We start from the raw sequence: 17649 nt of genomic DNA, 5'->3' as shown, positions 1-17649 counted from the left end.
GACCACGATCGGAGCATCGGAGCGATGGGGGCTTGATTTCATTTTTTTTTTAACGGACGGACCCATGGAGCATCTTCTGTCTCCTCCTCTGCAACAGAAGGACTTGGTTACCCACCTTTTGCAAGCACAAGTGTAAGCACTTTGCATGAATAAAAGGCCAAACGCAAGACATGAAAAAGCCTTGAGAAGAACGCTCACGAATTTGGAATGTGCGGCTTATGCAATCATCCTTGGAATCCCAGTTGAACGCCCAATGCGGCGCAGTGGACCAATACACAGGTTGAACTCGGTGCGTAAACTCCTTCAGCGTTGCTATTGTTGAATTGTTTCTCTGCCTGCCCACCACATGATCGCGTGTCTCTCGGCGTCACCAGTGGCAATAGCCCTTGATGAGCCTTTGTTTTATGCCAAGAAACGTGTACCATGCACAATTTGTTTTGGCGTGTATATTTATAAAGAAAAGCCATACTAATCAACAGGTGTGGCCCCGCAAACTAACCCAACATCGTAGCTAATTTATAAAATAGCAGCAGATGGACAAACAATGGCCAATCTCTTCCACAGTTTGGCGGGCTATTCGCAGCTCCCCGCGACCTACTATACAGAAACCATTCCACTCCTCTTGCAAACACTGCAGGAACTACGCCACCATCAGTAAACCAAAAACACGGTGATGAAATCGAAGCCGGCCCACACATACTTGATGCGCCTCCACTGTCTTACGCCTTGGTCTCTTCAGCCTGGTCAAAGGTCTCAACAAGCTCTGGTACGTCATCATCTCCTTCCTCCTCTTTGCCGTGGGGGTGCGCGTGAGCGGCTTGGTAGCTCTCAGCCAACTTCCGGAGGCTGGTGAGCGAGTCAGGTCCCAATTGGTTGAGGATACCGGGAACGAGCTCGGTGAGTTCCTTGTTTTCACCGGCACCGTAGATGACAAAGGTGTTGGCAGCGATGGAGGCGTGGACTGCCAAAAAAAAAAAATCATTACGCTAAAAATGTATGTCGTGTCTGTATGATTCGTTACAAACCTTTGGGGGCGGCAAAGTGAATGACAGTGCCATCGGTCTTGAACATGTTGACCTCTTCAATACCGCTAATGGGCTGGACGGACAGCTTCTTCAACTGGCTTTGGAGCTTCTTGTCGTCAGTTCCGGCGGTCTTGTGGACCTTCTTCACCTTTCGCCGGGGAGTGCCCTTGCCTCCAATACGGACAGACGCCTGCAGCTTTGCCAACTTTTCTGCGTTCATAGTGAATAGATCTAGGTTGAAGACACCATCGGATAAGTCATCTTTCAATGATAGCAGTGACCACGGCGCAAGATTGGTTTTCAGGCATGCACAGGATGATCAGATGTCAAGAATGCGTGCGTTCCACGTTCCTATCAATATCCAAATCGCTAAAGGGACACATATGTGCGCCTTCCATCTAACCTCGTGGCGAGTGTCAAGAATCCAAGAATGACATCCACGATCTGCAATTCCAGATTCCATCCCGTGCGAGGCCCTTCGACCCAGTTTCCAATTTCCATCAGCATATGTGTCTTTCCAGCCTCCTCAACGTTATGGCTCTCCATTCCTGCGCAACGCATCGCTTTTCCAGCAGTTCTCCAACCTCGGCAATATACACCCTCCACAAACTTTCGCCCGATTGTGATTCACAAAAACAACCCGAAATACCCACCTGCACCAACCACCGGAAAGAAATGGAATCTTCCTCGTGCGGGGATTTGCTTCAATAAAAGGTCAAGAACGAGGATCTCAACACAGTTGCGTGGGGGATATTTTTCTTTCAGCAACACCTTCCTCATCTGTCTGTGGCTTGTACAGGCTGTCGTTGTTGGGATGGCAACCCAAATATCAAGGGTTCGAATCCCGTCACGCACCCTAGGTTGAAGGTTTTTGTTGTGATCACGTCAGCCCAAATCCCGCCCATAACATACTGGTTGTCACTTGGCGGCTGCCAACTGTCAACCTTTAGATTGCATCATGGAATTTAAATTCGATGCTTCCACTGTGCTTAGAAAGCCTATCTCAGTTTTCATGTCTGAGACATTACCCCGAAATCCGACCATGTAAGTCAAGGGGATGGCCGATGCATCACACCCAAAAGCGCCATGACGAGTCGGCGGGTTCTAAGCATCACATGGCACTCTTTAGATTAGAACGAGTAATTGAAATAATTGACGAACTCGGAGTGGCCAGCGCAAAAGTAGCATCTCTTGGTCGAGCAACTGCTTCTCCAAAAACTTGTAAGAGTTAACAATCCACCGTGACAGGCTCAAGGCCTCCGCCATCCAGTGACGACAACCGACAAGCTTCAATCAAATCCCAATCATCGAATTTATATTATGAAGCATGAAGAGGTTTGCGCGGGTTCCAACTCTGCTGTGAGCGGCGTCCTGGGGACTTCAGATCCATTTGGAGAGCCGCACGCGATGATGACTGGACGGACGAACACAAAGGTCGTAGGCATGATCAAGCTTGGAGTAAAAAATTTATTCGTGATGGTATGTTGGAAAAACATTGTAGGAGATTGCGAATGTTGCGAAAGTAATTGGTGACATTTGTATCTCAAGGATGAATTTGGCCGACATCTTCAGATTAGTCCGCTATGTGTTCTTGACATTTATGTCCACGAGGCCTACCAACGGAAAGGTTAGTAGCAAGCGGATTAATCTCCTTGTGCGGAATAGCTTAGCTCCTTAACGTCTATTTTCCATAGGATATGGGAAGCGCCTATTTGACTATATGTTAATGGTAGAGTAGGACCTATTGGTTGGTAATCCAGTCGCTGTCAGTGTACCTCATGTTCGTGATGCTACTCAGATTGAAATGCAAAGACCAGGCCATCTTGCGTATGACCGCCCTTCTCCTCGCTTGCTAGCCTTCTTAAAAAAGCATTATGGACTTTACGAATGTGAGTAGAGTTTTGTTTGACACAGATTGCGTCTTGGTATACGCATTGAATGACCGAACCCTGTCAATTTCGTAGATATTCCACAGGTCAACAACTTTGTAGTGTATAAAGAATATGGACTGGGTTCCTTACAGCCGGGTATGTGACTATCCATCCACACGGGCGAGGGCCTTGCAACTAATACTCTCGACCCTCCGCCAACAAGACAGAACCGGACGAGTCATCAACACTCCACCACATGCCACGAAGCCTCTTCCAAACGGGAAACAAACAGGCAGATCCGATGCCAACCCGATCACAAATGGATCTTGGCATGTAAAAGACTATCGATGTCGAAGAGGGTATTCAAGAGAGGCTATCACCAGGGATGGTCACCATGTCCGCCCGCAATTGCCCGGAAACGTTCCCAATCTGTCACATCCGGTCAATCTTCCCACTCCGCAACCACCAAAATCCACCACGCCGGAACCACCAACAGAATCAAACACTCTTCACTCGCCACCAAAGGAGCTCCAGCATCCACCTCGTCTTCCACCCCTACCAACCAATCCTGAACCCCGCCAAGTACGACGATCCGAACCTCAACAACAGCCGCACAATCACCTTCCACCGCTTGATGTGCCCAATATTAGTCCACCACCGGACTGGGCAATTCCTCGAAGGCTTGGGGGTCGTCATACTGGAAGCGAGTTGGCGACTAAATATGGGAGCTTTGTGCCGAGAATGGACACTATTGGTGAGTCTTTTTTTTCGTCATTCCCTTATGTCTTGATTATACCAGTCTAATAATTCATTGGATTTAGGATCAGCAAGCTATCCTAACAAGTAAGGGCTGCGATGATTGAAAAATGTTCATAATATTGATGCGAAATTGCTCACCCTATTTCCTATAGAAATTGGAATAAGACACGACCCCGACGACAACCTGCTGTTGGATTCTAGCGCTGCACGCACCATCTTTTATAATTGTATAATATTATCTTTAAATAATTTCTGAGCGTAGAACAAAGAATATACGAAGCAGCATAGCACGGCTGTAAACAAAAGACATGTTACTACATTGTAAGATAATCATCAATTGACTGTACAAGTGTCATAGTTCCAAACAAAATTTCATATGATAGCTACTATAGACTGTTCTTGTGATACATCTTAGCGTCGAGTTTCCTTCCATAACTCTCCGTCCGAGGCACATGCCTTGCGGCCAGACAAAATCTTGGGTATCTCCTCATCCTCCGTGTCATCTTCTTCGTCCTTGTCCCGCATTTCACACAGACCACTTGTTGAAAACGCCCCAACCACATCCCGTGAAACAACTCCTTCGTCAAACGAGAATGCGTATCCAGTGTTTCGGGATGTAGTACGCGAGTCCATGAAGATGAGGGAAGTATGATGTGGTTCCGGTGTGATAAAGGCTGACAAGGAGCGGTCTGCGTGGTTTGCTCGGGGAAGACCGCTGGTGGTAATACGTGGTATTGGCGCGGAGATGGGCCGGCGGCTACGAACGGGGGACGGTGTAGCCGGTGCCTCTGCCTGCGTAGGAGACGTTGGTGGGACTGTCGGGTATATGGGTGATAGGGGGTAGGGACTGACGAGTTCTGCTTCGTCTTCGTCCCCGTGCGGGTGTTCTTCCTTTTCTCCTGGTTCTGGTTCTTCTGGAATTGCATTTGTAAGAACCTTGCTAGGCCTATGGCGCACACTCGAAACTCGTCTTCGAACTTCAGTCATTTCCAAATCGATTTTGGCTGTACCATTTTGGACACTTTCCTCCTTTTCCGCGTGTTCGTGCACTCTGACAAGTCTCGGAGGTGTTCCTAGCCGATACTTTTGCCTTTCGCGTATCAGATCCAAATCAGGTGGATCGATCATACTTTTTCCCAATCGCCAGACAATCCTCGGTAACAGGCACACCACTACGGAAAGAATGACGCCCAGCCAAAATGAAGCATTTCCATAGGCATGTGTCACTACTCCTTTGAGCGTACTGGAAGGAAGTACACTCCAGATAGGAACATAAACAACAAACAATGCGGTGCTTCCGAATATGACCACAAAAACAAGCCATGTCCAATTTCGAATGTTCATTCCTACGCCCAGGTTGACCGTAATAATCGCAGACATGGCAACCATTGTGCCCATAGCTCGTTTATCGACACCGTATCCGGATGAGTCCCAAGTTGATTCTACCGTTAGGGCATAGGCAAAAAAGAAGCAGACGCTCGATTGGTAAAGTGCATCGAAGACCGTCAACAAGAAACGTCTTGTGGTAAACAATTCTTGTCGAATGCCTCGTTCGTAAAGCTGGGGAATGGACAGTGCGTAGGGTGCAGAGATATCCTGGTCAAATACACCTATAAAATATATCAGGATTATCAGAAAGTTGGTTCTTTGGCCATGTGCGACTCTCCGTTTGCATACCCAGAATGAGAGTAGGGAGTGAAGTGAAAAGGAGGTTGAAGAACATCAGGTAGGTGTAGTCAAACAGGATTTCCGCGCTGAACCTGAGTGGAGAAGAGACCAGCTCGCTAATCAGAAAAAATGGTGCCTGCCATCTACGGAATTCATTCATTCTTACCCGCTAAAGAATTGATACCAGAACAATGAAAAGACCCATACCAAGTTCTTGTAAAAGAAATTCATTACAGTTTCCTATAGCAAAATAGCTTCTCAGTCACCAGCTCCAGAAAATGTTGGGTGAACTTTAAATACCCACCGCAACTCGATAATAACTCCAATGACCGTGCACAAGTAACAGCTTTGACAAAAATTTGAACTGTGCAATGACATAGTCTGCAGCCATGGCTGCTTGAAGGCCTTCCTGTCCCGAAATGCCAATGCCGACGTGCGCTTCTTGAATCATGCTGTTCACGCGATAGGTAAATAACCGGGTAGGGCGATCAGAAATCAGTAGAAGCCGGTACAAACCTAACGTCGTTCGCGCCGTCTCCAATACTAGCGCACATGGCTCCAACACCCCGTTTAACCAACCTAACAACCTGTGCCTTTTGCTTTGGACTCACTCGACAGCAGACAACGCTTTGGCATATCATGCACAACCGAAGAAGTAGATCTTGTCCTTCCGGTTTAGACAGTGCATGCCGAAGGGAATCACCATCAATAATGAGTGCCACATTTGTGTTTGCCGAATGTTCGGCAAGAGTTTCCCGGAGCTGGGAGAAGATGGTTTGCGGCGTATGAGCTTTCAGTACAATGAGCGTTTGGTTTGAAGTAAGGAGATTGGAAGCCAATGAGATGTTGATGGCTGTTTCGAGCTTATCCCCGGTTAGGACCTGTTGCGATAGGACACTGGTTAGCTTTGCCATTGACGTTTAACGACGACTTTGTATGATTACGTACCCAAACTTTAATCCCGGCTTGTCGCAACAAGGCAATGCATTCAGGAACTTGCTCCTGCAATTTATCTATTCACACATCGGATTACATTAAGCTCCGTGAACGTTACTGCTCCTTGACGGTAAAGCGCGTACCTTCAATTGCAGTCGCACCCAACAATTCCAATTCCTTTTCGATTTCTTCTCCAACCATCTCCATCTCCCTTTCCCTATCCACCAGCGTGCAAGCAGCCTTATGGTACCGCTCAGCCCAAGAAATGTATTCAGATTCCGGGATCACGCGCTGCGCCAGACACAGGGTACGGAGCCCTTCATTGGCAAAGAGTTCGAGGTGCACCAACGTTTGTTCGCACATTATGCTCTGGCCTGGTGCGAGGCGCTCGTATATTACACTAAGAATTGTGAAAATGACGTATGAGTCACCGACTGCGATATACTGGTGAAGAAGCATCCAATTTCACAAACCTGTCCGCCCCTTTACAGAGCAGCCAAATCTTTCCATCACGCTCATCCTTCACTATGACCGACATTCTTTTCCTTGAGCTGGTAAATTCCAGGATATTCAACACCCTGTACTTTCTGATCTCTCCGAGGACGTCAATGGTTACTTCGTCCAATTTTCGGTCCAAAAAAGTGAAGCCGCAGTTTTTGGCCCCTGTGACTAATGCTTGCTCGTCGGGAGATTGGGCCGCATATTCTATCACGCTGTTGTTTGTGCGCTTTGGTGGCAGGACAGTATGACACAGGGCGAGCAGCGTAAAAAAGTTTCGAATAACCGATCGGCCATCCACAGTGTTATAATCGCTCCAAATGTTAGGGTCCACAAAGCTAAGCGGGGTGTCGGGTTCCACGTGAGGGTTCTTGTAAATGGCGCTCGTGGTCTTGCGCATCTCGAGAGACATCTCAGACATTTTTTGAGCTCGACTTGAAGGATCCAGCCCTTCGCGATCTGCTGTTACATCCGTATAACCTTGCCCGTATGGAACACCCGCGATACTGCATCGCATAAATTCCATCTTGTTCTGGGTCAAGGTACCCGTCTTGTCAGAGAACAGGTATTCGATCTGTCCGAGGTCATCTGCAATATTCCAGGATTTAGGGACACACGGGTCGTCCGTTTCTTCATGGTAAATGTCAATATCGCTGTAGATGAAATATGCCTGGAATGCGGCTATCAGCATAATTCTTTGGAAGCAAGGCTGGTCAAAATGCATATCTCAGACACCTACCTGGATGGTCTTCACGCCTTCAATGGTGATATACAAAGAAATGGGCACTACATTTTGCAGCATAATCATACTCGCCCAAAAGGTAAAGAACCCGGATACTCTAGCGTTATCGTGTCCTGCTGTAACCCATGGAGGCTTATCCTTCAGCCACCCATTCATGATTGCGGTGACCATCCCGGCACAAATCACACACATCACAAGCAAAATTGCAAAATTCATTGCAACCTGGGGATTCATGAGCCGTTCGATTCTACTTCGCTTTGATGGTGTGTAGCCAGCGTTTAAGAGCACCTTCGTGTCTATGCCGGTTGAGAGTACTACGCCAATCACCCATGCACTGTTCCGGAGGATTGAACCACGGAGGAGAATGTTTTGAATGTTGATGGGAACGGAGCGGCTGCCGTCAAAGAGATCCAGCGCGTTGATCATACTCGGTTTATGGGATAACCGCCGCTGGGCGTGAACTGGTTTGAGAGTTGCGCAAGGAGGCGGGATGACAAGCGCCCCGCTGTAGCTGTACAAATTCATGTTGGGTGCCTCAGATTCAATGATAAACTGCCCAGTATGACAGTCAGCCGCCGTTTTGATGAAAAGAGTTTCCTTCAAGGCCTCGCGGGATTTGAGATTCGTTTCCCCATCGAGACCCTTTGTCTCCACAAAACACACCCCGTGTGAGTCGGATGTGGACAGGATCAGAATGTCGGCCGGAATGCGGTTGTCGCTTGTTAAAAGGACAAAATCGCCGACATGAAGGTCCTTCCAAGGTGTTCGAGCCCATCCTTGTGTCATTTCTTCCGGGGGCTCAATGGTCGTCAAAGAGGCACGTCCGTTTGAAGGTTGGAAGTCGAAAGTCGGTATGATTTTCGGTTTTGCTTTCTTTGCACAATTTGCACATAGCGGGTCCTCCGTCCCGGGCCCGCATTCACATGGCGCCACCCTTCGCCCAAAGTTCAACCATGATTTCTTTGCTTGAGGTCTGTTTACATTCTTCCAATTTCCTTTCAATGTCCATGTCATTGAATTGTTGACCATATTGTCAGTCTTGTGTCGTTTCCAGTCTTCGAACCCATCCTTAATCCCAGTCACTGTCAGGATGACGATCAGGGGCATCGCGGCAAGTATTGGAGAAGCAACGCCGAACATGGGGAATATTTGAAGAATCACGGTCATAAGGAAATAGCTAAGGGATGAATATCATTGGCATATGTGAATACGCTAAAGCCGAGAGAGAGAGGACCAACTGGGGGCCACGTTTCTCTCTGATGACATTTCTTGTCACTTACACATTCGCCAGACGTCTAAATTGCTCTGCCAAATTCTTTGGGACAAATGTCAAGGGCGTATACTTTGAGGTGCGAACCTTGTTGCCTGTCCAATGTTGGTGCGGACGGCCAAGGTGGTCGCACTCGACGGGAGGAAGAGGTATGTTGACATATATTCGTCGCTTTGGTTTCGGTGGTGGCGGTTGTGGTGGTGCAGCAGATGGGACGGGAAACCCCAATGCCCGTAAAAGATTGGCGACGATGAGACGAGGTTGATGGACAGCAGAGGGCTTTTGTGACATGATTTTCCCTCGTCAACCTTGAGCCGTAAAAGGCTGGGCCCTCGAGAGTCTGTCTGAGTCTGCTTCCCGTAGCGACGCTTAAACGACGACAACAGGGAATTCCTTTAAAATGTTCAGGAGCTCCTGAACCGCTATACTCTTCAAACCGTAAAATCGCTTTCACGAATCTCGGCGTGATCGGAGGTTTTATCGCAAAACAAAAACTAGAAAGTCATCATCCCAACTCATCAAGGGCCACCACACGTTTCGCACGACTGTGCCCACATTGCTGGGTTGAGGGTCTCCCAAGCCAAAACGATACAAAAACGTCTTTTTTAATCAAATATTTCCGTAAATAATTGACATGCCCTACGCTTGTGTGTTGGTAAATTCCATTCAGCAGTTGTTTTTTGGGCGAGTGTTTACTGCGCACTGGCAGAATTTCTTTTTAATGCGCAATTTCCGAGTTTGAAACTGGGCTGCGGAAGTCAAAAAAAGGTGTGAAATGGAACACCTTTTGGGCATATCACACACACATCACACATGCACGTGTCATCGTTTGAACAAGTGTCAACTTGCGTTTTGCATTCTTTCTTGTTTCCTGCTTTGCTGGCTGTTGGGACTCATCTGACATGCTATCGAGAGTATTTGCTCGCCATGGATTATGCAGATAATCAATGTTTTGCATGCATTCATGTCGGTTGAAAGCAATAATCATCATCATCAAGTATAAAAACCATCCCTTTTTTTTCTAATCTTTTTGTGGATATGATGCACCCCAAGGCTCAGCATGGTGTGGCCATTGGCCGGGAGTTGGACATTCCCCACACTGACAGCAGGCAGGCCTGAAAAAAAGAAAAACACACAGGACAGTTTGGTGCCTTTTGAAACGTAATCGAGGCTGGTTGCTTACGTAAACCTTCCGACCCCAGCGTTTCTAGAGCAAGCTCTCCAGTGTGTCCAAGTGCCAAGAGAACCATGCCAAACTACCAACAACAGCCCATGCTCCAATCTCACATCCCAGACAATTACCTTCATACGTCTTCCCTTTCAAATGCACTGCCATCACAAGGGCAAAAGCCAAGGTGGTTCACGCACCGTGGAGGAGCCAATAAGCGTCAAAATGGGCAAGACAACACCGTCGTTGATTTGACTGCTTTGACCAAACCACAGAACAATCTGACCGGAAAAGCAAAGCCTGCAATGATTAAAAAATTGCTTAAAAAGATGCATTTAAAGACGCAACGACAGGAAGTGAATGAGGCACCGACCCAAACGACTGCTATGAGACGCTTTAGTACTGTGGAGCCGATAGTCATACGCAAAAATGGGACAACTGACGATGCCTATGATGTAAAAGTTGCATTATTGCGTAATGAGCGGATCGTAGATCTTATACGGCGTCGGTCATCAGCCGCCTCGATTGGCAGACGGGGCAGTAGTGCAACTGATATCGGTGGATCACAGGCAACCTTGAGCGGCTTGGGATCTACTACAGACGTTCTCTTTGGACCTACATCAGAAGCCAAAAGGAAGAGGCGATTGATGTTAGAAGAAGCGATTGGCGGAGCAAACAGTGTAGCGCGAAGGCAGTCCTTGCGAAGCAATGGAAATAATTCAAAATGTGGGACACCCAGAGCTCGTAGAAGGCAATCAAAGAGTACCAGGACTCCTAACCGAGGCGTGGATATCAATGTCATCTACTCCCGTCTTCTGGGGCCGGGATGGGAGTCCACAATCAGTCATACCCCCAAAAAGAGTGACGCCGCACCACCCGCCCCGCTGCCATCCATGCCCCCGCCAATCGACCATCCTTTGTACCGTGCAAGAGGTAGCACTCAACTAGATCTCTTTGAGGTTGAACTCTTACTATGGAATCGTCGTCGTCGTGAACGTGCGGCCCGGCAGAAGGCGGATTTAGCCAAAAGGCACCATGGGAGGGCGAGGAGCGCGCCTCCGACCAACTCCACTAGCACTGGTTGGGTAACATGGGTATCTAGGTGGCTATATGGTTCAATAGGGGAGATGGCAGAAGAAAGCGATCAGGAAGAAGAGCAAGTTGAATCGGATGAAGATGCCCTGGATATTGATTGGTTGAGCAGCGACTATGAAGGGTTGGAAGATTCAGAGGATGATTCGATGAGCGAGGATGATCTCCTTGACATGATCGGTCCAGCTCAACTAGCCGCTTTGAAAGCCGCAGCGGAAGAGTCTCTGCTATGGAACCCTGTGACGGACACTCCCGCAACCTCTGTACCTCAGCATGCGGATCAAGGAGCTCAAAGTAATATTCGCTCTACTCAGATTACCTCTGTGGTAGACAACCGTATAGCGATGCCCAACTACGGAGACAGGTGGCACACACTTCAACAGACCAGGAATTGGTCCAAAGCGATAAACTACTCATCGTTGATTTCCCATCTCTTTCCAACCGACTCTTCTCCGCGTGGTGAACAAGAATTCATAGTAGAAGAGCAGGAAATGAGCTATTTTCTCCCGAGGGGAGGCCCGGAAATTGTCCGTGGGCATGAGGTACATGAAGTGCTCGGATTGGGAATACATCAGAATTCCGTCGAGGGGGAGAATGACGACGAATTTTTATTTGGTGGGTCAATGATGCCCTAAGAGTCTTCGGGATGGTATACCCAAAAATGGCATGTTGTAAAACTGTAAAGTAGTGTGTGTACATAAGAGCTGTATTATAATACCTGGCCCTGTTGGCCGCAAAGCGAGAACAACGGTGTTGTCGCTGTGCCCTTGCCCGTAAGAAAGAGCATATCCACAAAATAACAAGATATCCACAATATCCCATCTATCCACATGATAATCACCAGCCATAGCATTACCAATTCATCTTAGAGTGTACACAGGGAGGGTGGGTGCAGGGATCTCGCCGGGAGCATATACAAAAGGACATCGGCATCGCATGGCATCTTTGTGTTGTTTATGGGCGATGACGGGGTCTATGGAAGGATTATCAAATGCAAGGGTGGCACTACAGAATGTGCAAGTTGTTTGCTCGAGTGCCTCTACCGGGTTCCATTTAAGACCGGTGAGTGCGAGCTGTTTTGTCACAAAGTCAACACATCATTAACACATCAGAGCGATAAGGACTGCTTTGTCATTAAAGCTCATACCTACCTTTTCAACAAACTCTGCACACGCTCCGTAAATGGACACCCTTTCCACTCCCCATACATTTTGCGGCAGAGTAAAGCTGTTGTACCTCTCTTCAAAAGCCATTCTTCGAACCCATTCCACATTCTCATGCATCCTCCTTTGAAAATCGGCGCATACATCTTCGCCGCTTTTACTACCAGAAACATCGACAAACCGGAGTAATACAGTTGTTGGTGTACGTTGTTGGACAGGAACAACTTTGTGAACATAGTGCATAACCATGTGTCTATCAGGTTCGGCGTCGGCAAAGCGTTCCAGGAGCTGGTTGGGAATGAGGGAAGTAATGGGAACAAGGTGATATTTCCACGTGGATCGGAAAATCCCATTGTGGCCGCAAGTTGAAAAGAGTGCGTACTTGCCGCTGAAAGACTGATAGCGCGCCCAATGCTCCGGAACTAGCGAAAAAAGTTAATAAAATAGTGTTACAATCTGGTGCACTAAGGTACATGCACAGAAACGACGAGACATACTCTTCATATTCAGTGCAATACTTTTCATCCCGTAGAGATAGTTCGCGCACAGCCAATCAGGGCGTCCAGGGGGAATGTAAAGCACTACTGGGCCTTTATCCATCCATCTGTGTTCATGCCTATTGTACTTTCTCATGCGCGCGATCCAGTGAGTAAGTGGGGTGGTGGGCGGGAGATTGTAAAGCTGGCTCAGCTGGGCAACCGCGTTGTGTGCTCGGATCTTCCAAGGTTTAGGACAAGGACGAATTTCTTCCTCAGTGTCGCTGGGACAGTATTCTGAAACTGTATTATGTTAATGATAAGAAACAGAGAAGGCGTACACCTGCAAACGAAACGTGGTACCATTGTCATCGTCGTCATCGTCGTCGATGTGATAACTTGCGGTATTCATGTTTTGTGATTCCTGGAGGAGAAGTTCTAAGAACCAACTGTCAGCACTGCTTGTCCGCAGTCAGCATCAGCCCAGCATTACATACTGCAATCATCCTCCATGAGATCGTCATAATCATCGCCATCACGGTACTCTTCGTCACCTTCATCTTCCTCAAGAGAAGAATCCTCTTCAGAGTCTCTACTGTCAGGAACATACGAGTCATCGTCCGAATCAGATTCAAAGTCAATCGGCTCTAAATAATCAGTGCGACACATGAGTTTGAATGTTTCAACGAGTGACAGGTGTTGGAAGCCGTTTTCTAGCGACTTACCGGCTGCAGTAGCCATTCCCGCGAGATGCCCTGGTTCAATAGAGCATATTGCCATTGCGGTACTAAGATCTGCATAAACACACATGGTGACCTTGTTAAGCTCAACTTGTTGACTAAAGGCGCAGCCGCAAGTGTGACGAGGTGTGCTCACCGTCTACCTCCATGGTGGTAGCCTTCCGTAGCCGTGCTGGAGGCATGATTGCGATATATCCCAAATTTGCTATAAGGCTGTGATGTTGTCCAAGTTTGCTCAAAAAGCAAAAGGTGTCAATTTGAGCCTGTCAAAGTCAAAAGATTGTGTTAACCCGCGTCTGGATGAGTACGCGGCTCCACGCTACGTAAGCAAAACAGTCCGTGCGCAGCAGCGCAGCGCAGCCAGCCATCATTTTCTTTAACAAAAGACACACGTATGGAGCAAGATATTTGAATGAACCTTTCATATACATGTATATAGTATAAAATAATCTAAGACCCAGCGACGACCTCAGATACGAGTCCCACCAACTCTTCTTCAAATTGCGGCCTCAAAAATCTGATCCATGATTGGCAGAAAAAGTGCTTTCAGATTAAACTCAAATGTCCAATCGATGGGTCCGTGAACGAATACTAGGACTTACAATTCTTTCATTCTCTGTACATACGACATTCGTAGGTCATTGGAGTCAAATACGGACAGTATATCAATTCCAGAGTCTTGACTCATCGTTGTAGATGGTGCCATGATATTGTCGTAATCTACGTTAAGAATCTGTGAAGGAATGATTGATCAACGACTGTAGACAAGCAGTATGATACGCAGATTTTTACATACTCGTTTTGATATTTCTTTTGCTTTCTCCAAAACAGCTGGGTCCATAGTAGAATCTGTGTCACCCACTGGTGGCAATTCATACAAACTCCCGCCTCCTAGAGTTTTCTGATGCACGAGATTCTCGACGATGCGTTCCAAAGCACGCTGAAGCTGCTCATGCTTGTGTTGCCATTGCTGGGCGCGTTCTTCTGCTGTTTGTAGGCGTTTTGTCGCAAGATGCAGGGACTCAATGGTGCTTGTGTGCTGTTTAGGTGAGATGAAGGTCTGCGTGTGTTTGCGCAACGTTTCGAGTTCCTAAAAATCACACTGGTAAGGAGGTGTCGGATGGGGAAGCATGGGGACGACGGTTGAATACGACAAAAAACCTTTGATACTTGTTCCCATCGGGATTTCCAGGAATCAGCCATCTCCCCCTTTCGCTTCAATTCCATTTTCCACTTGCGCTCCACCTCTTTCATTTTACTATCCGCCACATGTTCGCGTTCTTTGCTCATCGCTTCAATTTGATGCGCAAGAGTGTCGTTCTTGGCTTTCAAGTTTGAAATCATCGCATCTTTGCTCGTTTGTGATGAACTATTTGATCATTTGGTAAATCCACACCATTCGGTAACGAAAAGGCCAATATGGGAGCACCTTACCCAAGAGCCTTGTGCTTTTGCTCCAGTTCCTTGAAGGAGGTCGTGAGCTTGTGCAGCTCCGTTTGTGATTCTTTGATAAGAGCATTCTATCCTTGTTGATGTGCAACAGTGAATAAATCACTGCTTTCCCACACATGTCCTACTCTACATACCTTCCGCGTGATTTCGGCTCTCATGTTCGAAATCAGATGCTCCTTCTTTTTTCGGATCCTCGTGTTGGTCTCTTGTGCAGTTGTCTGAAAAAGAGGCATTGTCCAATGAGCCCATGCCACGACCAAAGCTCGACGGTATACGTAGCTGACAGCATACCAGGTCTTCAATCTGATGTTGCAACGCGTGAGAAAAGCTGCGTTCCTTGACGAGCTCGAGCTTGACTTTGGCAAACTTTCGTAGTGTTTCTTCAACTTTTAAGTTTCTAAGGTAGAGGGGAAATTACCACATGGAACGTTCTATATCCAATGATGTGGAACCTACAATGCCAGAGCATCTTGATCCAATTTTCTTGCTCGCATCGCCTCCTGGCGTAAACGTTCTACCTCCTGCTGTGAAATTTGCAATCGCTTCTCGATTTCGTCCTTTTCGCTACGCATTATAAATATTTGATTTCGTGGTATTAAGGGACATTAGGATACTCACAGAGTCAAGGTCCGTAATTGGGTCTGGAGCAGTGCAATCTCGCCTTCGTAGCCATCTCGGTACATTTTGAGTTCTGCAGCGATGGATGGCGACAGTAGTACATCCTTGAGGGGTGGATAAAATGAGGCTTTTGAGCTTTGAGTATTGATTAGGACGCGGTCGGGGATTACCTTATTCTCAGTAGATGAGGTGGGCCTTTCAAGCGCCTAAGAGAGACAAGGAAACTGTCAATTCCCACCGCAGCTGACAGCGATGCCGCGATGATACGGTCCGACCACACCTTTTTCAGGAGCTCTTTCAAGTGTTCAATGTTTTTATCGTTCGATTCGTTCACCAACTTTTGTGCAGCTTTGTACCGTTTGTACTCAGCGCTGAGACGATCCAGTTCCGTCTTGTAGTGTTTCTGCTCATGGGTCGTTGTGAGCAGTCCACAATGTTGATGATGGATATATTGCCTAAAGTTATGGGTGACATACCACCTGCGAATCACCTTCCACAATCTGGTCCTCGTATTTGTTTAGCATGTCTTTATGCTCCGATAATGCATTACGCAGGTTTTGCTCTGCTGTCAATGCGGATTCAGCTCGAACAGAGAGGATGTGATACTTTTGTTGGAGATTTTTGAGTTCTTGCTGTGAATCCTTCAGAAGGAATTTCATATCATCCAATTCCTTTGCGTTCTTTCTAGATTGAGACTGCAGAGCATTTTAATGCGGATAGAGGATAAGACTGTCGGAATGAGAATCAACCTTTTCGGCATTCAGTTCGGCGGTCAGTTTATCTACGAGAGCGGCTTGTGACTGGTGGGAGCACTTGTGGAGGTTTATCGTGTCCGTTTGACAAGTCTGATCAACTCGACGCACATGTTGACGGACAGGAGCTGCTGAAGTAATAAGAGACTGTCCAGTTCCGGCGGGCAGGAGAAAACAACTTACGTACATGGGACACGGGCCGACCTTTGTGGAGCCTTGCTCAAGAGGCGGTTCACCTCTTCCGCTACTAGATTCCAGCATCAGTTTCCCAGTCCAAGTGTCGTACTACACTCACACATACTTTGCCCTGAGCTCTGCTCATTAGTAAACGATACCGATTGTGGTTTTGCACTCTTTTCCAAGGCTTTTTTTAGTGCACTGCACTCTGCACGCAAACGTGCGTTCTCTGTGAGGACTGAGATACTAATCTGAGGTCTTTTTCGGGGGATTAAGTGAGCATGTCATGGTCAATCCATTACATATTCGACGAGTATTTACCGATCTGACGCTTGCTCAGTAGATTGGGCTATGGGAATTTCGGCATTGCGAAGCAATAGATTTTTGACCTCCAACTCGTCCGTAAGAACCTACCATCCACGTTCATTATTGAACTCTGATGAATGACTGGGGATATCAAGTATCTGCCTTACATGAACCTGACGTTCCAAATCCTGCACGACGCCTCTCAACTCCCTCAACTGTCCTTCGAGACCTCGCACACGGGCATCGCTCTCAAGCTCCACCTCCCTCTTCTCAATCTTCAAGACTTCCACGTGTCGCTGTAATTCCGCAACGTGGTCTTGTGTGCGATATGCGCTTGTTGTGCTGGCTGAGAAGGACATTGTTGGTTCAGTAAAGGATAAAGGTTGGGAGGGAAGATTGCGGATTTTTGGTTTTTTGGGGCGAGGGGAGTGTGGGTTGGTTATATCATCTGTGTCGTCTTCCCATCCTAAAATGATGCTTTCGGTTGTCTCGTCCGTACGTGGTTTTGGTTGGGGTGCGGCGGATGGAGCGGATCGGCCAGTTGCGCTCATTGCACAGCAAGTTCTGGACGGGAGCGGGTTGGAAATTCTGAACTGGGGCCGTTGTTGTTTTCAACACTGGTTTACGGCACAAGAAGGACTGGTGTGTTGCTGCTGCTGCGCTTTGGAAGGACGCGTCGCGCGCATGTCATGATAGATCTTTTGAACCTGCACTTGCCAACAAAAGAAGAACGTACTGACCAAAGTCGTTTTCTTGTTTTTCAGAAATCTAACCAAAAGATCCTGTGGGCATTATCTCCATACACTGCCATTCCACCCATCCTTGTGTTGATCGTCCATGGAGTTCAACCGGCATGGGCGCCCAATATATGACATAAACACCCCAGCAACCCTGCCAAGAACAAAGGAGCAGCACATCTAACAAAACCATCAACCC

The 17649-nt window shown here is 47.5% G+C and overlaps 6 protein-coding genes across 6 annotated transcripts; 2 read left to right on the top strand and 4 right to left on the bottom strand.

Annotated features, from left to right (window-relative positions):
• Positions 1-420: 420 nt before the first annotated feature.
• SPPG_06844 (nascent polypeptide-associated complex subunit beta) lies at positions 421-1787 on the bottom strand. The gene is made up of 4 exons (XM_016755039.1): positions 1679-1787; positions 1026-1256; positions 701-961; positions 421-640 (listed from the first exon to the last, which is right to left on the bottom strand). The coding sequence occupies exons 2-3, from the start codon at positions 1243-1245 to the stop codon at positions 720-722; spliced, it is 462 nt and encodes a 153-aa protein (XP_016605888.1). The 5' UTR covers positions 1246-1256; positions 1679-1787; the 3' UTR covers positions 421-640; positions 701-719.
• Positions 1788-1985: 198 nt separating this feature from the next.
• SPPG_06843 (uncharacterized protein) lies at positions 1986-3995 on the top strand. Its single transcript, XM_016755038.1, has 10 exons — positions 1986-2069; positions 2155-2206; positions 2274-2504; positions 2574-2652; positions 2720-2754; positions 2824-2914; positions 2990-3052; positions 3120-3650; positions 3718-3739; positions 3808-3995. Exons 1-10 carry the CDS (start codon positions 2038-2040, stop codon positions 3854-3856), a joined length of 1185 nt encoding a protein of 394 aa, XP_016605887.1. The 5' UTR covers positions 1986-2037; the 3' UTR covers positions 3857-3995.
• On the bottom strand, positions 3676-9539 carry SPPG_06842 (phospholipid-translocating P-type ATPase, flippase). The gene is made up of 12 exons (XM_016755037.1): positions 8780-9539; positions 7497-8676; positions 6733-7427; positions 6403-6659; positions 6272-6336; positions 5840-6204; positions 5628-5775; positions 5490-5563; positions 5333-5415; positions 3869-5265; positions 3794-3801; positions 3676-3696 (listed from the first exon to the last, which is right to left on the bottom strand). Exons 1-10 carry the CDS (start codon positions 9058-9060, stop codon positions 4067-4069), a joined length of 4347 nt encoding a protein of 1448 aa, XP_016605886.1. The 5' UTR covers positions 9061-9539; the 3' UTR covers positions 3676-3696; positions 3794-3801; positions 3869-4066.
• Positions 9540-10017: 478 nt separating this feature from the next.
• On the top strand, positions 10018-11839 carry SPPG_06841 (uncharacterized protein; the record flags this gene model as incomplete). The annotated part of the gene is made up of 1 exon (XM_016755036.1): positions 10018-11839. One exon carries the CDS (start codon positions 10018-10020, stop codon positions 11662-11664), a length of 1647 nt encoding a protein of 548 aa, XP_016605885.1. The 3' UTR covers positions 11665-11839.
• SPPG_06840 (uncharacterized protein) lies at positions 11717-13671 on the bottom strand. Its single transcript, XM_016755035.1, has 7 exons — positions 13545-13671; positions 13394-13462; positions 13166-13315; positions 13032-13106; positions 12690-12971; positions 12181-12614; positions 11717-12102 (listed from the first exon to the last, which is right to left on the bottom strand). Exons 1-7 carry the CDS (start codon positions 13588-13590, stop codon positions 11890-11892), a joined length of 1269 nt encoding a protein of 422 aa, XP_016605884.1. The 5' UTR covers positions 13591-13671; the 3' UTR covers positions 11717-11889.
• Positions 13672-13806: 135 nt separating this feature from the next.
• Positions 13807-17366, bottom strand: SPPG_06839 (uncharacterized protein). Its single transcript, XM_016755034.1, has 17 exons — positions 16881-17366; positions 16729-16817; positions 16532-16665; positions 16418-16477; positions 16228-16358; positions 15955-16173; positions 15759-15881; positions 15649-15684; positions 15479-15582; positions 15317-15424; positions 15152-15257; positions 14995-15078; positions 14843-14928; positions 14570-14777; positions 14205-14498; positions 14011-14141; positions 13807-13925 (listed from the first exon to the last, which is right to left on the bottom strand). The coding sequence occupies exons 1-17, from the start codon at positions 17262-17264 to the stop codon at positions 13859-13861; spliced, it is 2364 nt and encodes a 787-aa protein (XP_016605883.1). The 5' UTR covers positions 17265-17366; the 3' UTR covers positions 13807-13858.
• Between the last annotated feature and the right edge of the window lie 283 nt (positions 17367-17649).

Source organism: Spizellomyces punctatus, assembly GCF_000182565.1.
Source record: "Spizellomyces punctatus DAOM BR117 chromosome Unknown supercont1.13, whole genome shotgun sequence".
NCBI classification, from domain to species: Eukaryota; Fungi; Chytridiomycota; class Chytridiomycetes; order Spizellomycetales; family Spizellomycetaceae; genus Spizellomyces; species Spizellomyces punctatus.
Note: the sequence above shows the minus strand (reverse complement) of the source record. Positions and strands in the feature narration are given on the sequence as shown.